Below are 24,090 nucleotides of genomic sequence, written 5' to 3'. Positions count from 1 at the left end.
ACTTAATTGGTATACATATAAACGAGTCGGGCTTCTAAAACCCGGCTTAATAAAACTCTTGAAAAATAATTCTCGACGATCGGGGGTCGTCTTGAGTCGATGTTCAACAAGTCCGTCAATCTTGCCAGGATTGTTTCGGCAATTTCTTTAGTATTGAATGCTTTTTACAGGTACAGGGTGCCTATTTTGGTTATGCCTTCCGAACTTATTAGGGGTTTCGTTTCTGTCCAGAGAAGTGTTATGCTTTTTTTTAGGAAGAGTCCTTCATTTGAACCTTAATTGAAGAGTCATTCAAATCAAGAATCGGTCCAAATCGGATTGGTTACCAATCCATCATAATACCGACGTCAACGTTAATATTGTACTAGGATGACTTAAACAGGATGTTCAAATTATATCGTTCCGTTCGGTACAACAATAGATGACAGGATGACAATAGTAAAGAAAGGATATCAAAAGATTTTCCACACCTAATTCCCCTCTTTCCGATAGCTTTTTTCGAACACATTTTCCTTAAAATTCCACGCTGGAAAACGTAAAGCACGCGGCACCATACCTGAGGGGAAAATAAATGCAGCACGGAAGCCGAATCGAAGCAGACAAATGTAAACAAAACGCGCGTTGTTATGGCCCAAGGTCGCGTATTTACGGTGCCTCTTTCGCTTGCGCGCGTCTCTTTCTTGCCACTCTTTTCTCTCTCGCTCTCGTTTACATTTTGCAATTCTTGCTCGCAATTGCGAGAGAGCGCGCGAGAGTGCGCATTTGATCGCGAGATGGTGGCATTTTCGCATAGCGAGATGCGTGTTCGAGCGAAGCACCCACCTTTTGTTTAGCCGCGAAGCTCGTCGAAGATGGACGTGATTGTGAGTGCTGGTGCTACGACTGCGACTGCGACTGCTGGTAGTACCGGTGGCAGCAATCCGCCGGCTACCACGACGTTACCATCAACCGCCCCGACCGCTTCCGCCGTGGCCGCGGCCATCGCGTCTCGTTCGCTGCGAGTGCGCACATCGAGCCAGAGCGGTGGCAAGCAGTACGGTGAGGCGCTGAGCGAAATTCAACTCTGCCCGAGTGTGATGTCCGAGGGGACGCGCAAAATGCTGCCCCCAACGACGGAAACCATCCAGACGAAACCATTTCCAATACGGGGTAAGTTTTTTTCATTTGTAAATTGCGACCTGTTTGGTCAATCTGGCCCAGCGCTAAGACTGTGTGTAAGTGTGTGTGTTGGTAAAGGAATTTTCAGTCGATCAAAGTGACAACTGTTGTGTTTGCTGGCGCGATTTCCGCCGGCATAAGCATAATGGAAGCGTGTGTGAAGCGAGCTGCAGTTTTTTTTGTGCTTTCCTCCGATCCTCTTTTCGCGCCGTGTGCCTTTTTCCATCGTGCGTTCGGTGGAAACTATGGCAACGAGCGTAAATTGGAGCGAGATGGGTAAAAATGCTCGCACGCGAGCGAATGAGAGTAGAAAAGAGAGACCGCTGAGAACGCATAATCACGCCACCTTTCGTCGCACATTTCCACGTCCCCCTCCTTTCGCCCTCTTTCTATTCGCCGGCTTCTGACTCTCGAACGCACCCGTGATATGTGCGTGTCACCGTGACCATGAAAGTGTGATGTAGAGAAGGAGCGCGAGCAACGGAAGATGAAGGTGTGTTAAACATCCGGTCGGACGAAAAAGGGAAAATGGGAGAAAACTCGTCTCTTTTTCCTAGAGTGAGTTGATGAACCATTGACGCTCTCATCAAACACTTACACACCCACAGAGTCAAAATTGGGGTTGGAAAACACCTCAAAATGCTCTGTCTGTCTGGTGATGAACACGATGGAGGCGCGCGGTTGTGAAAATTTTGTTACACATTAAAAATAGAAATCCGTTTTTGCCCGATGTCCGCCATCGTTTTTCAATGGCGATGATGGCGCTAGTCCTGCTTGTAGTAGAGATATTAGTTATCCTTTTTTTTCTTGTTGTTGCTAGGGGGTTTATTGCATTCCTGTGACTCCGTGGCGCTCACACGAGACATGGGGACGCAATTTTCTCGGAAAAGAGCACGTTTTTTAATGGGAACCGTCGCAAGTCTTTACTGATCATTTGCTGTCCTCGTGTGTCCTTCTTGGTGAAAGGGAAAGGTGGAAGTTTCTAAGGGAAGTTTCAGGATTATTAAGTATACATGGAGATCTAGCATATTAGCAGCTTGCACGCCAGACATACATGCTCACATGGCAGGCTCTGTTGCTACTTTGATGGATGTACACGAGAAACGAGACACTTGTTGGCTTGATTCGAAGAAATGTTTCTCAAATTCTCCAGTTTCCAACTTTCCCTTATAGTTAGTTAGCTAGCACTCGGATGTTCTGTTTCTTTTTGTCCCCATTTTTCCCATCTCATTGTGCTCTCTCGCGTTGGAAAATTCGTCTACCATCGTCGATTGACACTCCTCCGGGGTGGGGTGGAAAATTAGCGTGATTCTCTAATCATAACCTCAACAGCGTGGATCAGCTGAGCGAGAACCCACAGCTGCTGTATTTTTAATGGCGAACGTACGTGAATCGTGCCAAAAAGGGGATCATTCAGCGTTTGGTGTGTGAGTGTGTCAAGTCAAAAGGGGAATAGTCTTGCATTCTTTCCTCATCACGACCTGAGCAAGGCCATCACAGTGTTTATATGTATACGGGGTCAGGGTTTTGGTGGAGTCGATCGTTGAACTCACGATTGGGTGGAAATTAAATTATTGAAGATTCGGCATAGAACTTCCCAAAACATTGCGTCTGGTTGGAATTTGGAGCAGTCCTCTGCAGCTACTAGATTCTTTTGACGGTTAAATATTGGAATGGTCCATCGTGTACCATCAATCATCAACAGATCTTGCGCTTTAATTAAGGAAGGTTATCCGGGATCAAACTTAATTTGGGTGAAGCCACCCACAGTCTACAAGTTTAGAAGTGAACCATATTTTTCGGCAAACCCGTGTCATTTTACATACATCATAGAAGGAACGAATCGTTCTCCATTTTCCGATTGCTACGCTACGTTGCTACGCTGTATTTCAATACCCCGTTCTGCGTTGCTAGGGCACCAGCAAGCAATGGAAAGAAGCGAACATTTTCCATTCGTTCGCATCATTCTTTATGAGAAGCCAATTGGACCTCGGGAGTGTGCAGCGCGCGCAAAAAGAAGCGTACATAAATGACACGGAACGCAAGAAGGGCGCAATTTCGCACAGCGTAGTAAAGTGCGATACAATGGAGAACCAGGTTCCAGACCTTCACGGTGGAATTATCCACCCGTAGCGTTGCACACAGAAGTTCTCCGTACGTAGCGTAGTTGGATAATGAGCGACTGCTACTCGTCATTCTCCCTCCCAAAGTTGGGGTACGGTCCGGTGGGCCTGTCGCCCTTGAACTTGATGGGGGAACAAGGGAAACACGGGACAGGCACCAGTTGCGCGTCCTCATTTCTTGCGCAAGACGCGATACAGTTTTGGCGTCGTATGCAGTTGGGTGGTGAAGTGTTGAAGATGCACCTGTTTTCCCCGATGGGTTGTTGTGTGTTTGTAGATCTTAACCACAAGCTGCATCACAGGGGGGGAAAGGCATCCTACCCGACTGTGGACAATGTACTACAATGTCCTTGGATTTTCCTATGCAATTTCCTTTTCCGTTTTGGGGTGTGGCGACCAACGACAAGGTAGAGAACTGTGCTGCATTCGGCGAGTGGTTGCATCTTTTCAAACCGAGCACGTGAATCGTCCTCGTGGTGAGCAGTGAGCGTTCCCGTAGTTTAGTTTATATAACCGGGGAAATGTAGATTGCACCCGAGTGAGTGTGAGTGGGTAGCGTTCCACTGTGCTCACAAGGGAATACGAGTGATGGAATAGTTTCTGATCGACGAAGCAATAGAAGTGTTATTTACGCCCAAACGGAAATGCGTATTCGGATGGCGAGTGGCAAGAGGCAGCAGAGGGTATGTAATTGATTTTCCAACTGGGTCAATAAATAGTGCGTGGGGTCTTCAAATACCGTAGAAAATTGCGAAGCCTATCGATTAGTTGGACTTGGCCATACACAGACAAGAAGATGAATCTGATTTTGCTGTCCTCAAAAGAGGATTGCACACGGCACTATAAAAAAGCAACTTAATTGAGAAAGTAGGGATTTCTAATGTCTTTTTCTTGACTTATTGACCTTGGAGGTTACATCGGCCATCAAATTACTTACTTACTAGACTTACTAGTAAGTACTTACTACTTACTAGACTGAAGCTCCTGAAGAGGACAATAAAATCATTGAATACTGTTTCTTGAAGCACTTCCAACTGTACCAATATAAAGGTATTGGACATGGACGACTTCACCGCTAAAAGGGTTGAGCATTTTAAAACGCAAAACGAAAACGTTATCCTCATGGGTAGTCATTAAATTTTTTGTTACCAATTTTTATTTTTATTTCCTGATCATGATACACGTGCCACAATCAGACCCTTAGAACGTGACCGTACCGCAAATGAAAATGGCTTCGTTGATTGATGTCGATATTATTGCTTTTTCGGTTTGTTTTGGTCAGCCGTTCACACGGTAAAACACCTGAGAGAACTCAATTAAATTACTCTGAAGCTGCCAGGTTTGACTGCCACTAGAATAGAGCGTGGTCTAGAGTCGTGTACCGAGACCGATTGATTGATGGATTGTAACGATCCAAAGGGGTGGCGTTGAAATCAATGAGAAGTGGTTTCGAAATTAAATTTGACATCAAAATTGTGTCTTTAACTTTTTCTGTTTTCATCCTAAAGCGTGTCGTGATACACACAACACACTCTGTCTGCTCTTATCGATAAGATACCGTGCGATGAGTTGCTGAGGTGTGAGTCGCTAAGTCGTCGGACAAGAAATGTAATAAAAAACACCGTAGACAACTCTAGCATGTAATTGCGTATTAATTGTTGCCGTTTGTTTTAAAGGAAATAGACATCCTTTTTTCCGCTTGCCAATTAGAATCTATCTACAAAAATTCAACTAACAATCGAAACCTAATTCTAATGAAGAGCAAAAACATATCTGTTTACGCCTGTGCTGTTATCGCCTTATCGTTCACGGCGCTGTGTGATGTTGTGTTGGCTAGACTTCGCAGCCATTGAACTCGTTGATGGACTTCTTGTCTACCGTACACGCAGCTATTAGGAGTTTTTGCCGCGTGCTAATCTTCCGGGTTCCGGGGTTGTGATAATGGGGTTTCTTGTCCTTTTGAACTCCTTTTGCAATAGAATTGTAGTTTAGTTTTTACACGTGTTTGAAGTTCTCAGTCTCCAGATTGTTTTAAAGTAAAATCTTTTCTAAACCCCCATTTTGGATATGTTCCTGTTCGAACAATTTCCACTAGAGAACTTTGTTTTGCAGTCGCCTTGCACGCCTAGCATGTCTGATAAGGCTTCACACTGAAGCCAAGGCACGGGATGACGCAAATCCTTTCCTAATCAGAGCGAATTTTAGCACACAACAACGAATGTGGAATCATCTCTCAACACACTGTCGGATCTTGTTGGGATTGAACGGGGGAAAAAATGGTCGCATCTTCGATCTTCCAATGACCCACAAGAACCGCTGCCCAGTGACGTGTTCTCCCGGCTTCTCCGCGTAATCGATTACGTCGCAGGGCGACGAAATCTTCTCGTCGGATGATCGGTTTGTTTGGAATGGCGCTTATCAGCGGCTACGTTCGTGGGTAGTAGTAGTAGTAGCTTCATAATTATTACCACCAATGGTCACATTATCAAGCGAAAGTGATTTACGATAGCGGCTTTTGCCGGGCGTGTGTAGCATTTTTGGGCTCTTGTTGCCGAGCGCACTAACCACTCCATGTGGGGTGAAGTGAAGTGAGTGGGTCCATTCGAGTAAATATAGCCCAGTCAGTCATAATGCAGTTATCTGTTTGGTGGCTATCACTTTCTGGCTTGGCCTCCCCTGTGCAATGATGGTTTGTGACCTTGCGAATGACATTAGCGAGCGAAAACCCGAGTACGGGAAGAGTGAGAGTTTGAAGATTAAAGCATAGAATACTCGTCAGAACTACATTCTTCCTCCTCTTGGCTTAACGACCTTCCAGGGGTCACGCCGGCCATCTAATGGCTTACTTGACTTGCTGATACCACGTTGTTGGATAGTCAGTCATGCCTAAGGCGCCCTAGAACTACTATACTAAGCTTCACAGGAACGAACCTAGTAGTTATCCCATATCCCCATCTGCCGTATCATGCGTTAGTCAACAGGTTCTCGGGAACGCTCAACAATTTGTCCATATCCAGCGAGATGACTCACGTCAATCGCATCGCAAAGCGCATTTAGCACTACGTTGCAATATTATTTTCCAGTCCCTAATCTCTGGTGTAACGAAATAGGAGATGTTTATTTTTCTTCCCTGTAACCTAACACACCCTTACATCATATATATGATAAACAAACCACAATCACCCCGCGGTTGCTTATGGCTGTGTGACTTGGGGTGTTGTCTTGATTGATTTGTTGCAAAGTTAATAAACATCATTTTGGATCTTAGCTGAATGTTGATAAATTTTTATTTTTTAGATAAATAACTAAAGCTATTATTACAAGCTCTGGTGTGTCGTTCGCCACTCTTGGACAGTTATTTAAATGTTTCGTGATAAAGAAACGCGTGACCAATTTACAAATAGAGCATAACATCCAATTACGGATGCAGGAAATTAGCGAAAACATTCAAATTAAATCCGGATCGTGGTGGATGACCGACCGGATGGTAGGTACGTGCACGTTAGGTAATTGAAGTAGACAGCAAAAAGGACTGCTGCTGCCTAATAATGTTTGAGGCACGTGTGTGGACCACGTTTTGGCGGTTGCGTGCCTTACGCACCTGTTCGATTCTGTTTGGTGCGCTTGGTGTTATCGATTATCGCTATATTAGAGCGCGGTTCCAAAAATGATGCTTTGGGGTTGATATATTGCGGCAAAAAAATAGTGGACATGTTTTAGATTGACAACTTCCTGGTCCATAAACCAGAACAACACAGATGCTCATTTTTATCTAGCTAAATAATATTTTCACCAACCGGTTTCTTAAGTGTCCGGAGAGATAATCATTCCTCGATCACGTGACCACCGCAAGCATGTATCATCCTACAGCTTCGTGCGTTTGTCCACTTGATCGAAGCGTGTCTTCATTATTACGTCCAAAAAACGAGCTTTTAAAAATAAGCCCAAACCCAAAACCGAAACACATGACACAAGAATGTGCCGGCGATCCACCACCGGTGGATTGGGGTGTAACGGACGTATGACGAATTGATTGCTAGAACAACGAATCCGGTTTTCGCGTCATCAAACGTGGCGTCGAGGTTTCGCGGTGGTGCGCATTTTCAACAAAACAAAACGAAAAAAAAAACCTTCCTTCCGTCGCATTGTCTGTCACTCATCACGGTGAGGAGCGAAGACAAGCTGTGATGCATACGCAGCTGTGTTTCGCCCGCCGCAATGTGTGTGGTTATGGTGTTTAACAGTATGTTTCTGTTGCTCTGTAATTTGTCATCAGCGTTCTTATGATATTTATGGGTGCGATCATTTGTGGTCCGTTCACTATTGCGAGACATTTGCAAACAAACTTGTTGAATGCATAGGTTCTTCTGCTGAATGCGCCGCATAACGTCTCGGAACGGAACCGAAGAGGAAGTGTTGGGGTGTGTGTGGATCAGAATTGCAAATTGATGCCAAACAAGCGCGCCAACCGGCGCACGTGTTCACACTTGTGGAAAGTAGTAGTTTGTAGCGATTTCCTATACGACGAGACAACACCCCATACCCCGAGGCAACTACAACAAAAACTCTTGATGGTGATTTCATGCACCAATCTTCTCCGTTGAAAGAGCGATAACGAGGGTGTGGGTTATAAATATGGGTAATGCAGCCAATGGTAAATTTGAACGTAATTCCAGTGTCTAGTGCAATTGAACCTAATGTAAAGTGCATTACGATTAACCGTTGTTGTGCTTTGTGATTATTCTATAGCGATGGAAAGTGTATTATCATTAATTTTTATCAGACAATAGTGGCACGTGGACTGAATGCTAACAAAATAATTCATATCGAACGTTTTTTGGAAGATTTAATGGAAAAGAAATAAATATTTTGGATGGTTTTTATCCTTGCCGAACGAGAAAATGCATAGGAAATGCATTTCTCCCGCCCACACGATCTGTGTCATCGCTAAATTGTACGTTAATGTAATCGATAGATGGCGCTTACACCACTTGAGAGAATGAAGAGAACTGCAAGGAAATTACTCAACCGAAAGGAAATTCGATTTTAGCACAAGTTGAATCACTTTAATGCAATTGTCTTAAATGTATTACAAGTGAAAATAAAATGTTTTAATTCGTTCAAACAATCTCCACCGTTGAACCCCCCCCCCCCCCCTCCAACGCTGCCCAACCAGCTGTACAACGGTTGGCAAAACTCTTGAACTAGATGCTGTAAACCCGCGGCGTTCGAATTTGACAGCTCCCGGCGCGCAGAACAGCAACGACAACAACATAACAGCAACATTTGGCAAAAAAACAACCAAACATTGTGCAACTTTTCCTTCGAATCGCTCCACGCAAGGTTTTCGTGGCACAAGAAGAAAGGTGCCGGTTTAGTACGAAGGCAAAAGGGATCCGGGTAGCAACAAGAGGAGTCATCTTATAAAGTAGCAGCATAATATCGTCGTTCCTTAAAAAAAATCATCTCTGTACAACGCTAAAGTGGGGGCAGTAGTGTGCGCGATTGCCGCTGTACATAAAGGAACATTGGGCCGACGATTGCATCGTTATCTAATTTCTAGGTCGATTTACTTGCCTCTTCCGTTTGGTGCATTGTGTTGCATCTCGCCTTCCCTAGCGCACCATTCGGTGTCGGTGATAGATTGCAGTAGGACACCTTCCTTGAGGAGAGAGAGAGAGTGTCGTTGAGCTAGGTTTCCTTTCACCGAAGGTCCGTGGCACAAGTGGCATCTAGTAGTTAGGCATTGGTTGTGAATAAGCGCTGCTAGAGTTTTTGCTAAGTAAAAGTAGTGCTCCGCGCCCTCCCCAGTAGGCATGGCCACGGGTGAAAAGGAATCCGGCGACAATATGATTTCCCTTGGTTGGAAATTTCTAAACAAGGAAACATTTGGCAATGGTGTGTGGATTGTTTCTAACTTTAATTTTTTGTTTTGTTTTCCCCATAAAATCCTCAACAAACTAATGGTTTTGTTTTTCATATTCACTTTTTTTTTCGCTTCCAGGTGAACGTGCCAACTATGTGAACAGTCCGCATGTGATTGCGATGGTCGGATTGCCGGCCCGCGGTAAAACGTACATTGCAAAGAAACTGTCCCGCTACCTGAACTGGATCGGCATCAACACGAAGGTGTTTAACCTGGGTGAATACCGGCGCCACGCGACCGACGCCTACCGTAGCCATGAGTTTTTCCGTCCGGATAATGAGGAAGCGATGGCCATCCGGCAGCACTGTGCCGAGCTGGCGCTGGAGGATGTTTGCAATTGGTTGGAAAATGGAGGAGAAGTTGCGGTAAGTTTGGGTTGTGGGGACACGTGTAACCCCCCGGGAGGGTACTGGGTCAAAAAGAGGGTGCGCAGTAGTGTTGTGTTTTGTTTCAAATCTTTCTTATTAATGGATTCTCTAAACTCCTCAAAAAGAGTTTTTAAACTCTGTTGGGAGTCGTTATTATCAAACTCACTCCCAAGGAGTCGCCAGACAAGGATTCGATTTGAAAAGAGAGTTCTGAAAATTGTTGTTTTGGAGTTCGAAGTTTTTAATGAATTCTATACTCTGTTTTGAGAAGGTTATCAAGGTTCTCTTAGCACTCGTAGCTCTAAACCTTTTGAAAAGAGTTGTTATTCTCTGGCTAGGGCGCAGTGACTCTGCGACAGATAAAACGAAGATAAGCTCGGTAAGAGGTAGTATCGATCAATCAAGTTGAAAGCTTTTACGATAATCCATCTAAATGACATCAATTTACGCGACTTAATTCGGGCGTGTTAGTAGTAAAACGATTAAGTTAATCTCGTAAAACTGCGCTGTTTTTAGTGACCGTAATAAAGCGCCTCTTAAAGAGGGCCAACACAGTTTGGACGCGTGTTGGTGATAGCTTTTGTTTACAGAAGCGGGGTGCAATCGATAAGCGGGAATGCACTTGTTGCAGATGCAGCGAGAAGGATGATGATGTAGACGCAACATACAAATTCGATTAAGCGATTGAGTGTAGAGACAAGCAAACGGGCCGTATTATTTACCGAGGTAGATTGTAGGATTGTTTATTTGCATGCATAGAACCATCGAGGTTGGAGGAGAGATTATGCTTGTTTGCTTATGTGAAGCATTTTACAAATGGATCAGAATGGCTTAGAAATACTCTAACTGCATGCTTTCCCTTAGTTAGTCAATTATTCTAACATTTTCCATTATTCCTTCTTTTTAGGTATTCGATGCCACAAATTCTACCCGTGACCGCCGTCAGATGATACGCGAAATTGTGGTAAAAAAAATGGGCTATAAGCTTTTCTTCGTCGAATCGATCTGCGACGATCCCAGCATTATCGAGCAAAACATCATGGTAAGCCTCATTCTTCCGTCCTAGGTGTGAAAACTGGAAAAAATCTGTCTTTTTGGACCATTTCTCATTTAACCGTTTTTCTCTGCAAAACGAAACAAAAAAAGGACGTTTCAGTAAGGAAACAATTGGTTATGAACAATCGAACAAAGACAGTAATTTACTTTACTTATACGAACCGATAACAAACGGTTTTCCTCCCCCCCATTCATCATGCCAGGTCAAGCTCAGTGGCTTGGAACATCATCCACCACTGGTTCCGAACGAGGTGACTATTGTTTGTGCAAAAATGTGTTTGCGTGTGTATTTATCGATGATTAACAACACAGCCGGCGCCCATTTTTTCCTGTTCCATCCTCCGTTTGTTTCTAATCCGTTGATCTATTCGTGTAGATTGCGTGTGTTTGTTTGGTACGTGTTTGGTGTGGTTTGCAACTGATGTAAAGGTTGTAACGGTAGTGATTCCATGGGCGAATTTAGAAGCACTAGCATCCGTTCAACGTTTGGCAAATGTTCACCTTTCACTATCGCTTCCTGAAGTACTTGTTCAAGATATGAGCGAGTGCTTTCCAATTGATAATTTGGTATATTGTTGCAGTTCGATGCCATCAGTGCCACGGTTGTGATGGTTTTCACAAGCTGTAACCCTTCTGCGGACATTTGGCAAGAGATTTGATTTATAATTTTATGGTGTTCAGTACAAAGTAAAGCCACAAAAAAAAATATGCGCGACGAAGGTTTAATAATAATAATAAGAGAATGTTCCAAAGCATACTTTGCTCATTTTTATCAAGCTAGGAGAAAAATAAATTAGATCGTGTGCTTGCTATTGATGGGAAAAACTGTTCTGTTACCGGAACCGGCTCCGATCGAGTACAGAAATAAGAGGAATCGGTGAGTGTGGAACCGGCTACGGATTGAAATCGAAACCGGCTCCGGAACCGTGGGTGCACTCTGTTGCGCCCATCAGTAGTGCTATCCCATTGTGTTGACCAATTTAAAAACTAACGCTTGAATATACCAATTCCGTGTGTAACAAACAACAACCATAAATTACGATAGCAAGACCTTTAACTCATCTACATTACTACATTTAAATTAAAAGACATTTTCCCAACTATAGATAACTGTGTAGCTATTTACCGATTTCCTAATCACACCGGTCACCCGACAGTAACTAACACAACACCGTATGATTTGTTGTTGTATTATTTCCGGTCATTGCGCTTGTTCTGCTCATGCAGGAAGTAAAAGTAAGTAGCCCCGATTACCGGAACATGAACATGGACGAGGCGTTGTCCGACTTCCGGCTACGCATCGAACACTACCAGGAACGGTATGAACCACTGAGCGAAGAGCTAGAGAAGGACCTCTCGTACATGAAGATCTACAACACGGGCGAAAAGGTGGTCGTGCACAAGCACGAGGGTCACATACAGTCGCGCATCGTGTACTACCTGATGAATATTCACATTACCCCGAGAACGATCTATCTCACCAGAGTAAGTGTGGCCTGATGTTAGCTCGAAATCGTAACTAATATCGTAAATTTATGTTTTTTTTCGTTCCAGCACGGAGAAAGTGAACACAATCTACAGGGTCTGATCGGTGGTGATTCTAACCTAAGCGAACGGGGCCGTCGCTATTCACAAGCGCTCGCCAAATACATCGACGAGCAACAGATTGAGGGACTCCGCGTATGGACATCCTGGCTGAAACGGACAATTCAAACGGTCGCCGATGTAAACGCACCTCAGGAACGCTGGAAGGCGCTTAACGAAATCGATGCTGTAAGTTACAGCTTTGCGGTCTCGAATATTAGATTGCCTTACTTAAAATCCCCAATTCATCACCACACAGGGAATTTGTGAGGAGATGACATATGAAGACATTCAGCAACGTTTCCCGGAAGAATTCAAAGCGCGTGATCAGAACAAATTTGCCTATCGCTATCCACGCGGTGAAAGCTACGAAGATTTGGTGGTACGGCTAGAACCGGTAATGATGGAACTCGAGCGGCAAGGAAACGTGCTCGTCGTATCCCATCAGGCGGTGTTGCGATGCGTGTTGGCATACTTTTTGGATAAATCTGCTGGTAAGAGGAAATCGCTTTTGGCATTAAGGATGGTTTCAATTTAAACGATTGATTCACGTTTTTTTTCCTAAGATGAGCTACCGTACTTGAAAGTGCCTCTACACACCATTATTAAGCTGACGCCGGTCGCGTACGGTTGCAAGGTGGAACACATTATGCTGCCGATTCACGCCGTCGATACACATCGCGCCAAACCGGAGGTGAGTGTTTGCTTCTTTTCATCATGAGTTCTCTGTTGCAGTGCTTTTTGACTTATTGCGCTAACATAATTGCTATTTACTGACCATTGTACTATTCGTCATCACTGTGGCGTCCTTAGCTGCGTTTGTTTTCCTTGTTTGATTGATTTAAGTGGAGCTTGTATTGATATCTCGTGCCTAATCCAGCGTTTTTCATATTGTAAGCGAGGTAGAGTAGCCTAATGCTGTTGTCGATGAAGAAAAGACCGTTCAGGTTAGTAATAATGAGTGGTTTTAGATTCCCTTTGCTGTGGATTTTCTTTCTTTCTTTGCAAACGTGTGTATCGTTTTGGAGAAGCTATACAGGGTTTTACTTGTCATCTTGCAAGTGTCATCAGTGTGAATTCTTACTTTTTAAGGGCAATTCTTATCTTATAATTCATACCAAAACGCTCCTTAAAATAATCGTTTGTTTAAATTTTGAACTATCAAACCATTTTTAATACCTTTCATGGACACATTTTTGTAATCCGTCTATGAACATTTCTTCAAAAACGGTTACGGCTTCTGCACAAAACTAGAAAAAATGAGCTTCAAAAAAAGGCCTCCTTGGCCCTTATACTTCAATTTCCAACATTAATTGTCATACAGATAGCGATTCCGAGATTCAGAGGCTTTCAAATTAATTGTTGAATAATTTTTCTTTGAACTAAGCAATGCGGCCAAACCATTTTTTGCATTGATATGAAGTTTATAATATTCAAGAATTAATCCCTTAAAAACCCTGTAAAATAGCTTCAAAACTGCCTATGGTTGAACGTTTATCTCCTGTTGATCCCTGCATCCTTACTGTCCTCCCGCTGGCATCACTCACATGTAACACGCTCCTCAACTAATTCCTCCCTAAATCCTCCTCTAGCTATTACGCTGATCTGATTTCAAACCCAATTCGGTTTTTACTACTAACTGCTGATGGTAGATGTCGTTTGTTTTACACACTTTAGAGTATCGAAAAATCGATTCAAAATTTAAAACATCCAACCTGTTCTGTTCTTTCCTTTCACCTTATAATTATCTACCCTCTGCCTCTCTGTTCACCATGAATACGATCCAAAACCGTACTCCTGTCCATTCCAACATCCATGAAACCATAAACCCCATCGTCCCCAACCTCCACCCTCCATTTCTCTTCCAGAGTGAGCTGGATCTGGACGATTCCTTCGACAGCACCGTGGGCGGTAGCCCTCCGAACGGAAAGCAGATCATTCTGAACGGCTCCAACGGAGAGTGTCGCTTCTTTCCCAACAATTCGTGAAAACACCTCACCCTCGTTTTGGGTTGGCCCTAGGCTCTTTATCGGGGCGGGGATTTTGATGTTTTTTTTTTCGGAGCTGTAAAATGTTCTACGTAATATGTTTAGGTGTTATTGTTTTTGAATTCTCTATGTTACGATAATGTTTTAGCTTTATTTGTCTTTTTCTGCCGCTTTCTCTTCTGATGGGTTAAATGTTTTCCTCTTACGGAATTAGTGCATAATATCATTTTCAAGTGGCATGTATTTAGTTTTTTGCGATTCAGTTTTTCAAATCAAGACAACTGCACCTGTTAAGTAACCTCCATTCAGGCTAAAGTGTCTCATCCATCGAAGCCTTTTATAATTTGTTTAAAAACTATTTTTGTCTGAAGTAGCTGTACGGGGAATAGGTTTTTTTTAAATAATTTTTGCGTGATAAATTCTCTCCTATAATCGTACCAATTTTCCGTTAATTGTTGGCAGGATTTAGGGATCGAATAAACGTACGTTGGTTACTTTCGTTTTCATTTCATTGGTCGCTTTTAGACGCTCTCTCACACACTTTCGCAACAGAATACTTTACATCAAACCGTTGACATTCATTCAATCATCAACGATCCTTCCTCGCTAACCTTGGGTCTCGTGGGATGGGGTTGTCGTTTTGTTTTAGGTGCCGGGCCAACTAGACTCCAAGTTTGTGGGGAAACCGAATCCAAATCCGGACGAGAAAAAGTAGATGATACACTCCTTTCCTCTCTCAACTGTTGACCATGTGGTGGTTTTCGGATTGATGGCAAATCGTATCCCTCCTCAGCAGTTTTAGTTATGTCATCTTACATGTATCACGTTCTGTGTGGAAAATCCATCCAGCGATAAACACGGAGTTTAATTTCTTGATACAAAAGGAAGAAGGCTAGCAGGACTCCCCAATCGAACATCCCAATACGGGTATTTGAACCGTCGAAATTAGCACGATGTGTGTTGTACATAGGGAACAAACAAGTGTTTTGTTGATTAGTTTTGCATTTTAATATGTTGTGCATAGTTTTTTCCACTTTTTTCATTTAAAAAAGCACAGACAAATGCATTTGCTGCTGGTAGGAAAACATTTTATGCTGACATGATAAAGAGAGCCTAGATATCTTAAGAGTGACGCCTGTAAGGATGAACATAACAAAAAGACAAGAGATTTTATAGTTCTTAGACATTAAATATCAAACCATAAAAAGCGAGAGATATAATCAAGAGAACGAACAAGAGAAAGCCAATTTATAGACAGCCAGTTTTGAGCAACAGAAATATGATCGTAGCTGGTCCTATATTTGTTGTCCAAACATTTAAGTTTCTTGTTATATTTTCCTGAACCTATGTCTCTTACTCTCCCTCTCTCTCATCTAAGGCGTAGGTTAGCGAATAAAAAAAAAACAAATCAAAGGATCAAATAATGATGCGCTTCTGAGGCGTGCACGTAAATATAGCAAAATCAGAGGAGCTCTTCTACACAGGGTCAGAAAATAATCGGTACTAGTATTAAGTGTAGCGTGAATAAAATACTAAGCACAGCAGAAGCTAGCAAACGGAGAAAAAAATCCTGAATACCGATATGAAAATCAAGGAAAAAAGGGTCGTTTCTTGAAGCAGTCTAACAGGGTAAGTAAAATTTATTTATCATGGTGTTTGGTTGAATTTTTAACTGGATGACATTACTAAAATCGCGCGTTGCGTTGGATGTGTTACTGTTTTTGTATGGGATTTGCATTAATACGCCATGTCTTTTGCATTTATTGCACTCTTTCATATCAAATTATTCTGCAATTTTACTCTTTTCAGACAATTACAATGCTGTGCACCGATCTGATAGAATTATTAATAGATTGAGTATTGAGTGAAAGTTTTTTAAAATTATTTTTATTATAATCTTATAAAATCTGTTAATCATATGATGTCTACGGTGTCAAAAAATACAAGTAATAATTCAACCACCATAAGTTAGCAATAAAGTGGATCTTATTGTCTACTTCCTAGTTAAATTTTTAATGGAGAATTTTCAGTTGTCATTTAAAAGTTTGAACTCTTCTTCATTTATATTATAACTGCCACAAAGGTTAGACGACTGGAAATCACTTGCATCATGATGTTGCGTGTCGGCCATCAGAATCGCGATATTAGGACTGATATAAAATTTAAAATTTATTTTAAAAACTTATCCCGAACACTATGAAGCTGTTGACAATATGGTATTGTACCTTATAATTTATTACAAAATTTTTTTGAAGTTGTTTCAAAGCGAACACGTGGAGCTTTGCGTCCACGTGGTTTCGTGAGCTGTTTGCGCTCGCGCAAAACAAAAACCGTGAGAGTCTGGTGAGCGAGTAACTCATTGCGTTCGGAACAGGAACTCACTTGAAGTCAGCAAACGATCAATTTTTGTTCAAGAATTAAAATAAGATAAATAATGAACAACAGTTATTAATTTTGTTTCATTTTATTATTTTATGATCATTCCCCTATTAATTCAATCAATAATTTTACGAACTGGCTTAGCTGAAAACGTATCTAATTAGATGGAAAATGTTAGAAAAACAGCACCTGTATCAGTACCAATACTATTTTTAAAGTTGAGATTGATATTCTACCTTTTTCCCTCCTTATTCACTTTCCATACTTGAAATTCAATCCACTATAGGTTGCTCTATTAGTAACATAATTAATTTGAAAAGTTTCCTAAAACAGAAGCCAATCAACTTAAGCACAATCTACACTGCATGTATTCCAACTTTTCTAAAGGTATACAAAATTAAGTGAAAGTGCACACTGAACTCAAACTCCGAAGTGATTCCTCCTAGTTATTGTATTATTTCACATTCTGTACTGAATTGTGCAATCTATTATTTCAAAAAGAAAAACTCATAAATGCGGATGTAATTGAACAAGCGCGCCTTTACTAATTCCTGTACTAATCCTCACAACACTGTTTTTGTGCGTGTGTATTTTTGTTTGTGGAAGAGTGTTAGGTAGCGAGCGTCCGATTAGTCGAGCCGGCTAGACTCGCTAACCACTAACCGATGCCATATCTTCGACATCTGGAGTAAAAGAAAGATTTACGAAACATTTCCAACGGTTAGTATGTGTTTGGTGGTGGCGTTCGCCGCCTCTAACGTGCGGTAGAACCATTACCTTCTGATGGTGCTGTTGCTCCTCGTGTGCGTATGAAAGTAGTATCGAAGGTAAAGATTGTAGATATCGTTCCGCTAGCAGTGTTTCGGCCTGGGCACAGCTAAAAGCGAATGCGGAACGACGAGCCAGGTGTTTGAAGTCGGAAGCCTCGATTTGCTGAGAGTAGATGATTATAGGAATTGTAGAATATCATCCGTACACCAAGGCTATATAGCCCTGCTTCACATCTACTTACCGGAGTAGTAGTGCTTTGATGAATGTTAGGGGCTTTGGATTTGGTACGAACACTGCTAGAACTACCGACTACTCCTCCTGCAGACTTTGCCAAAGCTCGCTGCTGATCCGACATTATGGTTTTTTCAATCCGTTCACACAGCTCGCTGTTCATGAGAGAAGAGTTAGTACACCAACAAATGGACATCGGGGCACTATCTTACCTATGAGCATGCAACACCTCCAGCAACACATCCAACCGCTCCGTGACGGCACGTTGCTGTACCAGCACATAGCGCTCATACTGTTTCGCAACAAGCTGCTCACCCGTCGACATATCCTCGAGCGTTCCATCCGCGTTAAATACTTCCCGCAAATCACAACTCTGCAAAATACCCTCAATTTCGGCACATTCCGCTGGTTGACACCGGGAGTGACACAACCGTCGATCGAACAGTTGCTTCAACCGTCCAATGCTATGCTGAACGCGGCACAAACGTGTTCGCGATTCAGCAAGCGTGTCGACATCCACCTCGGGTAGGGTTGCATCGGGTCGTAATCGGACCAGCTCGTCCATCTGCTTCTCGTACGCCACACGCAACCGGTACTGATGGTCGGTGGTGGTATCGCGCAGAAAGGTACCGACGATCGGTGAGCTTCCCAGTACGGGATGAAGCGAAACGATGATAAGCCATGTCTGAAGCCCTCGGCGGCGTTCCTCGAGTAGTGAGTCTAGCATCAATTGCTTTGGCGGAAGGGCTGGAAGTAGTCTAGTAGAGGTGGGAAGTGAAGTAGTAGCAGGATCTCAAAAATTGGAACAATTAAAACCAACGACTGTGTATGATTGATTGTTCGTTCTAGCCCTTAGCAATCGCCTCGTGTGTAATTAGCGTTATAATGAGAGAATTTTGCACCTAATCGACACTTCTCTAGCTACGCGAACGAAAACAAATTGCACCATCCATTTCATCTCTAGATGATTTACTACTCAACCATTCCTTGCCGTTGAAAGGCACGTGCACGTATGCAAAAGTTTACGACATATTGCTACCACCCTCACGTCACACGTCCGAACGGCTGTTCGTTTCTGCTGCTGCAGTTCTGATGATGCCCGTGCCCTGTACGTGATCGAACGCGGTGGTACATCCACACATAACAAGGTCGACTCTCGCTACTTACCGATATGGATACTTCTCCGCCAGATACCGATGGAGTGTGACGAAATCTTTATACCGCCGCCGTACCGTTTTTTCGACGCCTTTTAGCTTGATCTACAAAAAAAATGGGAAGCTAATCGTTACAACAGAACCTGTGTGAGTTGAGTATGGATGTGTAGAGTGGCATTCCTTACCTCATACTCGGAATGCTTTAGAAAGATTCCTTTTTTCTCCGGGACTATCTTTACACTGACATGGGATTCGTTTAGCTCCCGCTCGGATGATTCATCGGCTGCAGAAAATGTGGAAAAAGAATGGATTTTTAAGATCAGGATTAAGTTAGAAACGAGTGTTAGGAAACACCTGTAGCTTGGTGCTTGGTGAAGTCGAACGATTTTTCCATTTGTTCTATTTGGTAAATACTTGAGCTCAAAACAAAATGTTCTATTCTTCTCCTGCGTGTATAAGTAGAACAAAGCCACACGAAGATCGTTCGTTCTACGCTTTGTTGTTGATAGCACGTGCACTGGTGCCTGCAAGGCTTACCAAAAAGCACAACACAGATGGCAGTTGGCGGGAACTTCCATTAACAACGCCACAATGCAGAGGGTAGTTTAAGTTATATTTAGCATACGATGCTAAAGGAACAAACAGGCCTTTTTTGCATTTTTTTTATAATACTTTTAGATATGTTTTCATTGGATCGGTGCAATTCCTGGTTAATGCTTGGCTTTTAAGATGTATAAAATGTATGTGATGATCGGAATATATCTTGCCATTTGCTGTATTCTATCTATATTTGTTTTAGGTGCATACGATCAATGTCACATCAAAATATTCTTGTCGTAACATGCATACATATCTTGTCTTGCAGTTTCACTCCCATTTGTTTGTATGATCACAACGAACAAAACAAACAAAACAAGACGAGAATATTATCCAATTTCTAGCCGATTACGCATAATTTACGCACTGGAACCCTCCAATACCTGTCAGCACTAGCTCTCTCTCTCTCCCTCTCTGCCTGTGTATCGCATTGCCAAGGTTATCAAATCACCACAACCGCCGGACCGCATGGCCACGGTCGATGATGATATGGACACCTCGCAGAAACGCGATTCTACATCAGAGTACAGCTCACATCGCATCGGAACGCTTAATTCGCGTTAATGTTCTTGCATTCGTTATCAGCCTGGTGTATTTCAACTTGAACAACCTTTTGTTAATGCACCCGAAATCAGGTTCAAATGGCCAACAAATATTAATCAAAGGCAAGAAAAATCATAATAAAAGATCGGAATTTCTCATTGTAATGCATATATTTGCCTTACACCTAAACTTCCAACACCAGCTAATTGGCCAGCTAATTTTGATAATATTTTACTCTTAACGCAATGCTCAATTGCATGTAGGAATAACGATAATGATAAGGCCTGTATATAGGTTGCGTGTCTTTTCGTGCAGCGTTTTTTTTTAGGGCAGCGTTCCAGCAACATTTTGCCGCCACTTCCGTGCATTGTTATTGATTGCATTGCCTGGGTAGTGCGTCACAAGGTAGTGCTTTTCGAAACCGCAACAGTTTTTTTTTTGCTACACGGTTGTCGGTTGTGGTCTTGTGGTTGGATACAGAAGAACAAAAACTGGATAAATATCTGTATGACCTTTAGGTCTCCTCTGTAGGTCAGAAGTTTGTACTTGAGGTGTACTTGAAATAACAACAGATGCAGAATGTTGTGTTAACGGTCTAAGATATTTTTGCAGAACAGAAATAAACAGAAGAAGTTTCTATATTCTCCACAATTACTTCAAAAATGTTTACCTCATTAACTCCAAGTTACCACTTTTAAATGTGTCCAATCGTCAAAAATACAATCCTACGCATCAGACAAGCCCGACGCAAATGGCTCGCCAGGCATTAATGATGTCAGACACGAGTTCCGCATACTTGATCATTAAATAATTTCCACGGGACGAATTGTACAAAAACCGTCCAACGCCAGCTCTCATCAGGTGTAGTTTGACCATCATCAGTCATCATCGGCGTCCGCCGTGGACGCCTTTGGTATCAAAAACAAATCAAAAACCTGTCTGGCATTCTAATTGTTAATATCTTCAGGCAGCAGGCTTACGATCACCGCTGTTCGGTTTGCATGCTAAATACTTCCGAAATCTGAAACCCCGTTCACTGGAGAGGATAGGATTTGAAACCTGTTTACCACACCAACCCGTTCGAGGTCAATCATTGTTGTTGTATCGTGGTTGTTTTGCGACGTGTGACAACCTTTTTTTTCGAGTGAACAAGCGTGGAAGAGATCAGAGCGTTGTTTTTGTGTCCACATCTTACCTCTCCATTTTTTGTTAAACCGGTGTTTTGATAACACAGTTGGTGAAACACAGTAGAAAAGCGCCGTGAAGTAAAATGGAAATTATCGATCGTCGAAACATATGTGTAAACAGCAAGAGAAAAAAGAAACCCAGATCGTTGAAAGGTAACTTTGGCCCCAAGCATTAGCAATAGTAGAAGAGTAAGAAGTATTTTCTAGCATTGACAGACACCGATTAACGTATCAAGTTTTTGGGGAATTGATCGTGTTTGGCTGTAAATTTGTATCTCAAACATACGGCAATCATGTGGCCGTAAAACGATCGAGCCATTCATATTGGAGTGGATCGTGAACTCGTACCTTGTCGCAGTTTTATTAGCAAAGATGGAGGGATCATCCTGTGCTGTGATACGATTTTTTTGCTGTGATACGACGAGAAGAAGCTATTTGCAGGTGATCATGAACTGCCTGATGATCTCCAGCTCACTTTACTCCAGAATAGATGTTTTAGTAGGAACACTGCTTCATACAGAAATATCCCTCGATTATTATGACCATAAGTGCCTCAAGTAATTTAATTAAATCTATCATATTTTGTAGCCAACCGATTGGGCAAAGCCCCAAAATTAGTCTATTGTTCTGTGTGTAGCCGTTAGTTCTAATAAACAATTTTGCAGATGACTCGTATTAGTAGCCGGAAGCAACCGTCAATAGTAGTCAAAACATCTGAAGTGCGCCATCCATTTGCTTGTGTGACTCTTATTACTAATCTACACATTCTTGACTTAGAAAACACGATTAGTCAGTAAAATCAATCAAGATCTTTATCGGTAATCTGTGCTCCTGCTATTCATACCTTATCACACCTCGTAAAGAGATTATTTGCAAACTTCGCCAATACAATAAACATTCTGTTCCGTTATTTCCGTTTTATTGCCGTATACTACTTACCACCGGAACCGAGCGACACCGAAACAGACGTCGTTGCTGATGACGAAGATGGGCCTTGACCTGGTGAAAGTGCTCCTCCCTGCTGTAGAAGCGTATCTGGTGTGCTTTCACTTGCCAGTACGGGACCGGTTGAACCGAATCGATTGGAGGCCCCGTCAGCTGTCGGTGGAACTCGACGCGATCCTGTTACATCTGCCGGATCGATCGAATTATTATTGGCGCCACTGAGCGTAATGGTGGCGGTAGTTATGTACGCAAAGGGAGGAATCCTTTGCTCCGGTACGTCGTATACCACTTCCTCATCCGGACCGGATTCCGAATCATCCGTACTGTCGTCGGAGAATGAGGAAGGATAAGGCAGATCGGATGAGGCTGCCGCAGACACAAACGTATCGCCTACCGAGGGTGACCTGGAAAGGTCCGGGATGGTACCATTCCAGGGATGCAGCAGCAAACCGTTGGTCGAGGTGGTCGAACCATTAATGAAGGTACTATCGCCGAGATTGTCCGCGGATTCGAAGGGGGATTGTCGGGGATTGCCTGAAGCTCCCGACACTTCTCGCATAGCAATGGAGGTGGCAGCATCCGAGACGACAGTGTCCGGAGACATCGTTCTGGAGGAGGGTGTGGTGAGTAGGGATGCTGTTAGGGGGGGTTGACGAAAATCCGTCTCAACAACAACGACAAGCATTTCCTTAATCTAGCTTTCGTGTTGCTATAAATCACACACAATTCACAATTCTTTCTTTTTTTTCACATGTATTGCAGTATTTTAGTACACCGCATTTAATGCCACCCCGTAATAGCGAGGAACTGCATGAGCCGTGAATAATTAACAAAATGCTGCCTTTTGCTCGGACCGTGTAGAATGCTAGCGAGAGAGAGCACCACTAAACACCGAGTCCTCAGAACCGCAACACACCACAATTGCACAATTGTTTCGATTTTCACGGACACACGATTGCACACAGATGAGACAAGATGCTCTACATAGAGGAGGGAAAAAAAATGCACAGAAGCACGCGCGCGCTTTTTAACCAAACTTCTCTAGCCCGCTCCTATTATGCGTAGCTGGATATCGTAATGCACGATATCAACCCCCAGAGATGAGATATTTTCGGGACGGGGTGGGTTTTCCTTTTGTTATTTAGCTACAGGAGAGGAAAGCAATCCCGATGCACCGCGGAAATGCGCCTATATCTCTCGCCGACAAACGCCGACAATGCGCACGAGATAGGAAAATGAACGCCACACCGTTTGGAAGCGCCAGCGGTAAATAACAACCCCTAAACGTGTCGAATGCTCTCGGAGCTGTTCCGTGCGCCAACATCGCATGATTTATGGCGCCACAGTGAGAGCGAGAGAGAGAAATGGGGCGAGCGAGCGAGCATAAACATTTCACCCCTTCTTGGAGGTGTGTAAGTATGAACCCGGTTTGTTATTTTCACAGATTTTTACAGATGTAGATTATTTTATGATTTGATTAATTTATTTTTAACAAAAAGGGATATTTTTTGGCAAAGTAATAATTATCCAAAAATTCAAGTGCTTTGAGAGATAGTGTGAAAATAATTTTTCAGTCTTGCTAATTTTTTGTTTCGTTTTTATTTTTCATTTAAATTAGTATTTTAATTGAAAATTTATTGTAAACGTTTGTCCAAAATACTGTTAATATAATTATCATACAAAAATCATGCTTCGAAACTGAATGCAACGGTCATAAAAAGCGGCAATTTAAATTATTTCCATTTTTCCAATTTATCGCTCTCAGACATCAGATTTTCAGATTTGATGGACTCAAATCGACCATTGTTAGCGTGGGTCTGGCTTGGAAGCTCGATACAAGCGACGCGATCCAAACCAAGACAATTTAGGCTAGTTTTTATTAGATTTTACTGTGAAATAATTCGTGTTAATCGCGTTCCACATTTAGGTTTATTTTTAAAATCCTTCCAAAACGCGACATATATTAAAATCATAAATGTATCGTCGCGTTTGGCAGCATTTTTCGTCCTGTCGGTGAACTCGTACACGCAGCCCGACCACCGTGCGTTTGGTATTGCCCTGTACGCGGTACAAAATTAGC

The 24,090-nt window shown here is 42.7% G+C and overlaps 3 protein-coding genes across 5 annotated transcripts in view; 1 reads left to right on the top strand and 2 right to left on the bottom strand.

Annotated features, from left to right (window-relative positions):
• Nucleotides 1-24,090, bottom strand: part of LOC126568516 (transmembrane protein 222) — a 482,151-nt gene that overhangs the window by 28,524 nt on the left and 429,537 nt on the right. The window lies entirely within an intron of this gene.
• Nucleotides 832-14,924, top strand: LOC126568077 (6-phosphofructo-2-kinase/fructose-2,6-bisphosphatase-like). Of its 3 annotated transcripts, none has more exons than XM_050224490.1 (8): nucleotides 832-1,149; nucleotides 9,286-9,572; nucleotides 10,483-10,617; nucleotides 11,859-12,116; nucleotides 12,186-12,404; nucleotides 12,475-12,709; nucleotides 12,782-12,909; nucleotides 14,853-14,924. In XM_050224490.1, the coding sequence occupies exons 1-8, from the start codon at nucleotides 852-854 to the stop codon at nucleotides 14,916-14,918; spliced, it is 1,626 nt and encodes a 541-aa protein (XP_050080447.1). In that variant the 5' UTR covers nucleotides 832-851; the 3' UTR covers nucleotides 14,919-14,924. The 3 variants fall into 3 exon arrangements, with proteins under 3 accessions (XP_050080447.1, XP_050080446.1, XP_050080448.1); XM_050224489.1 differs by lacking the exon at nucleotides 14,853-14,924 and adding an exon at nucleotides 14,084-14,203; XM_050224491.1 differs by lacking the exons at nucleotides 832-1,149; nucleotides 14,853-14,924 and adding exons at nucleotides 9,062-9,179; nucleotides 14,084-14,203.
• LOC126568046 (sorting nexin-8-like) lies at nucleotides 17,212-22,695 on the bottom strand. The gene is made up of 7 exons (XM_050224451.1): nucleotides 22,005-22,695; nucleotides 18,924-19,021; nucleotides 18,752-18,843; nucleotides 17,797-18,342; nucleotides 17,595-17,739; nucleotides 17,360-17,515; nucleotides 17,212-17,265 (listed from the first exon to the last, which is right to left on the bottom strand). Exons 1-7 carry the CDS (start codon nucleotides 22,693-22,695, stop codon nucleotides 17,212-17,214), a joined length of 1,782 nt encoding a protein of 593 aa, XP_050080408.1.

This window comes from Anopheles maculipalpis, chromosome 2RL, assembly GCF_943734695.1.
Source record: "Anopheles maculipalpis chromosome 2RL, idAnoMacuDA_375_x, whole genome shotgun sequence".
Taxonomy (NCBI): Eukaryota; Metazoa; Arthropoda; class Insecta; order Diptera; family Culicidae; genus Anopheles; species Anopheles maculipalpis.
Note: the sequence above shows the minus strand (reverse complement) of the source record. Positions and strands in the feature narration are given on the sequence as shown.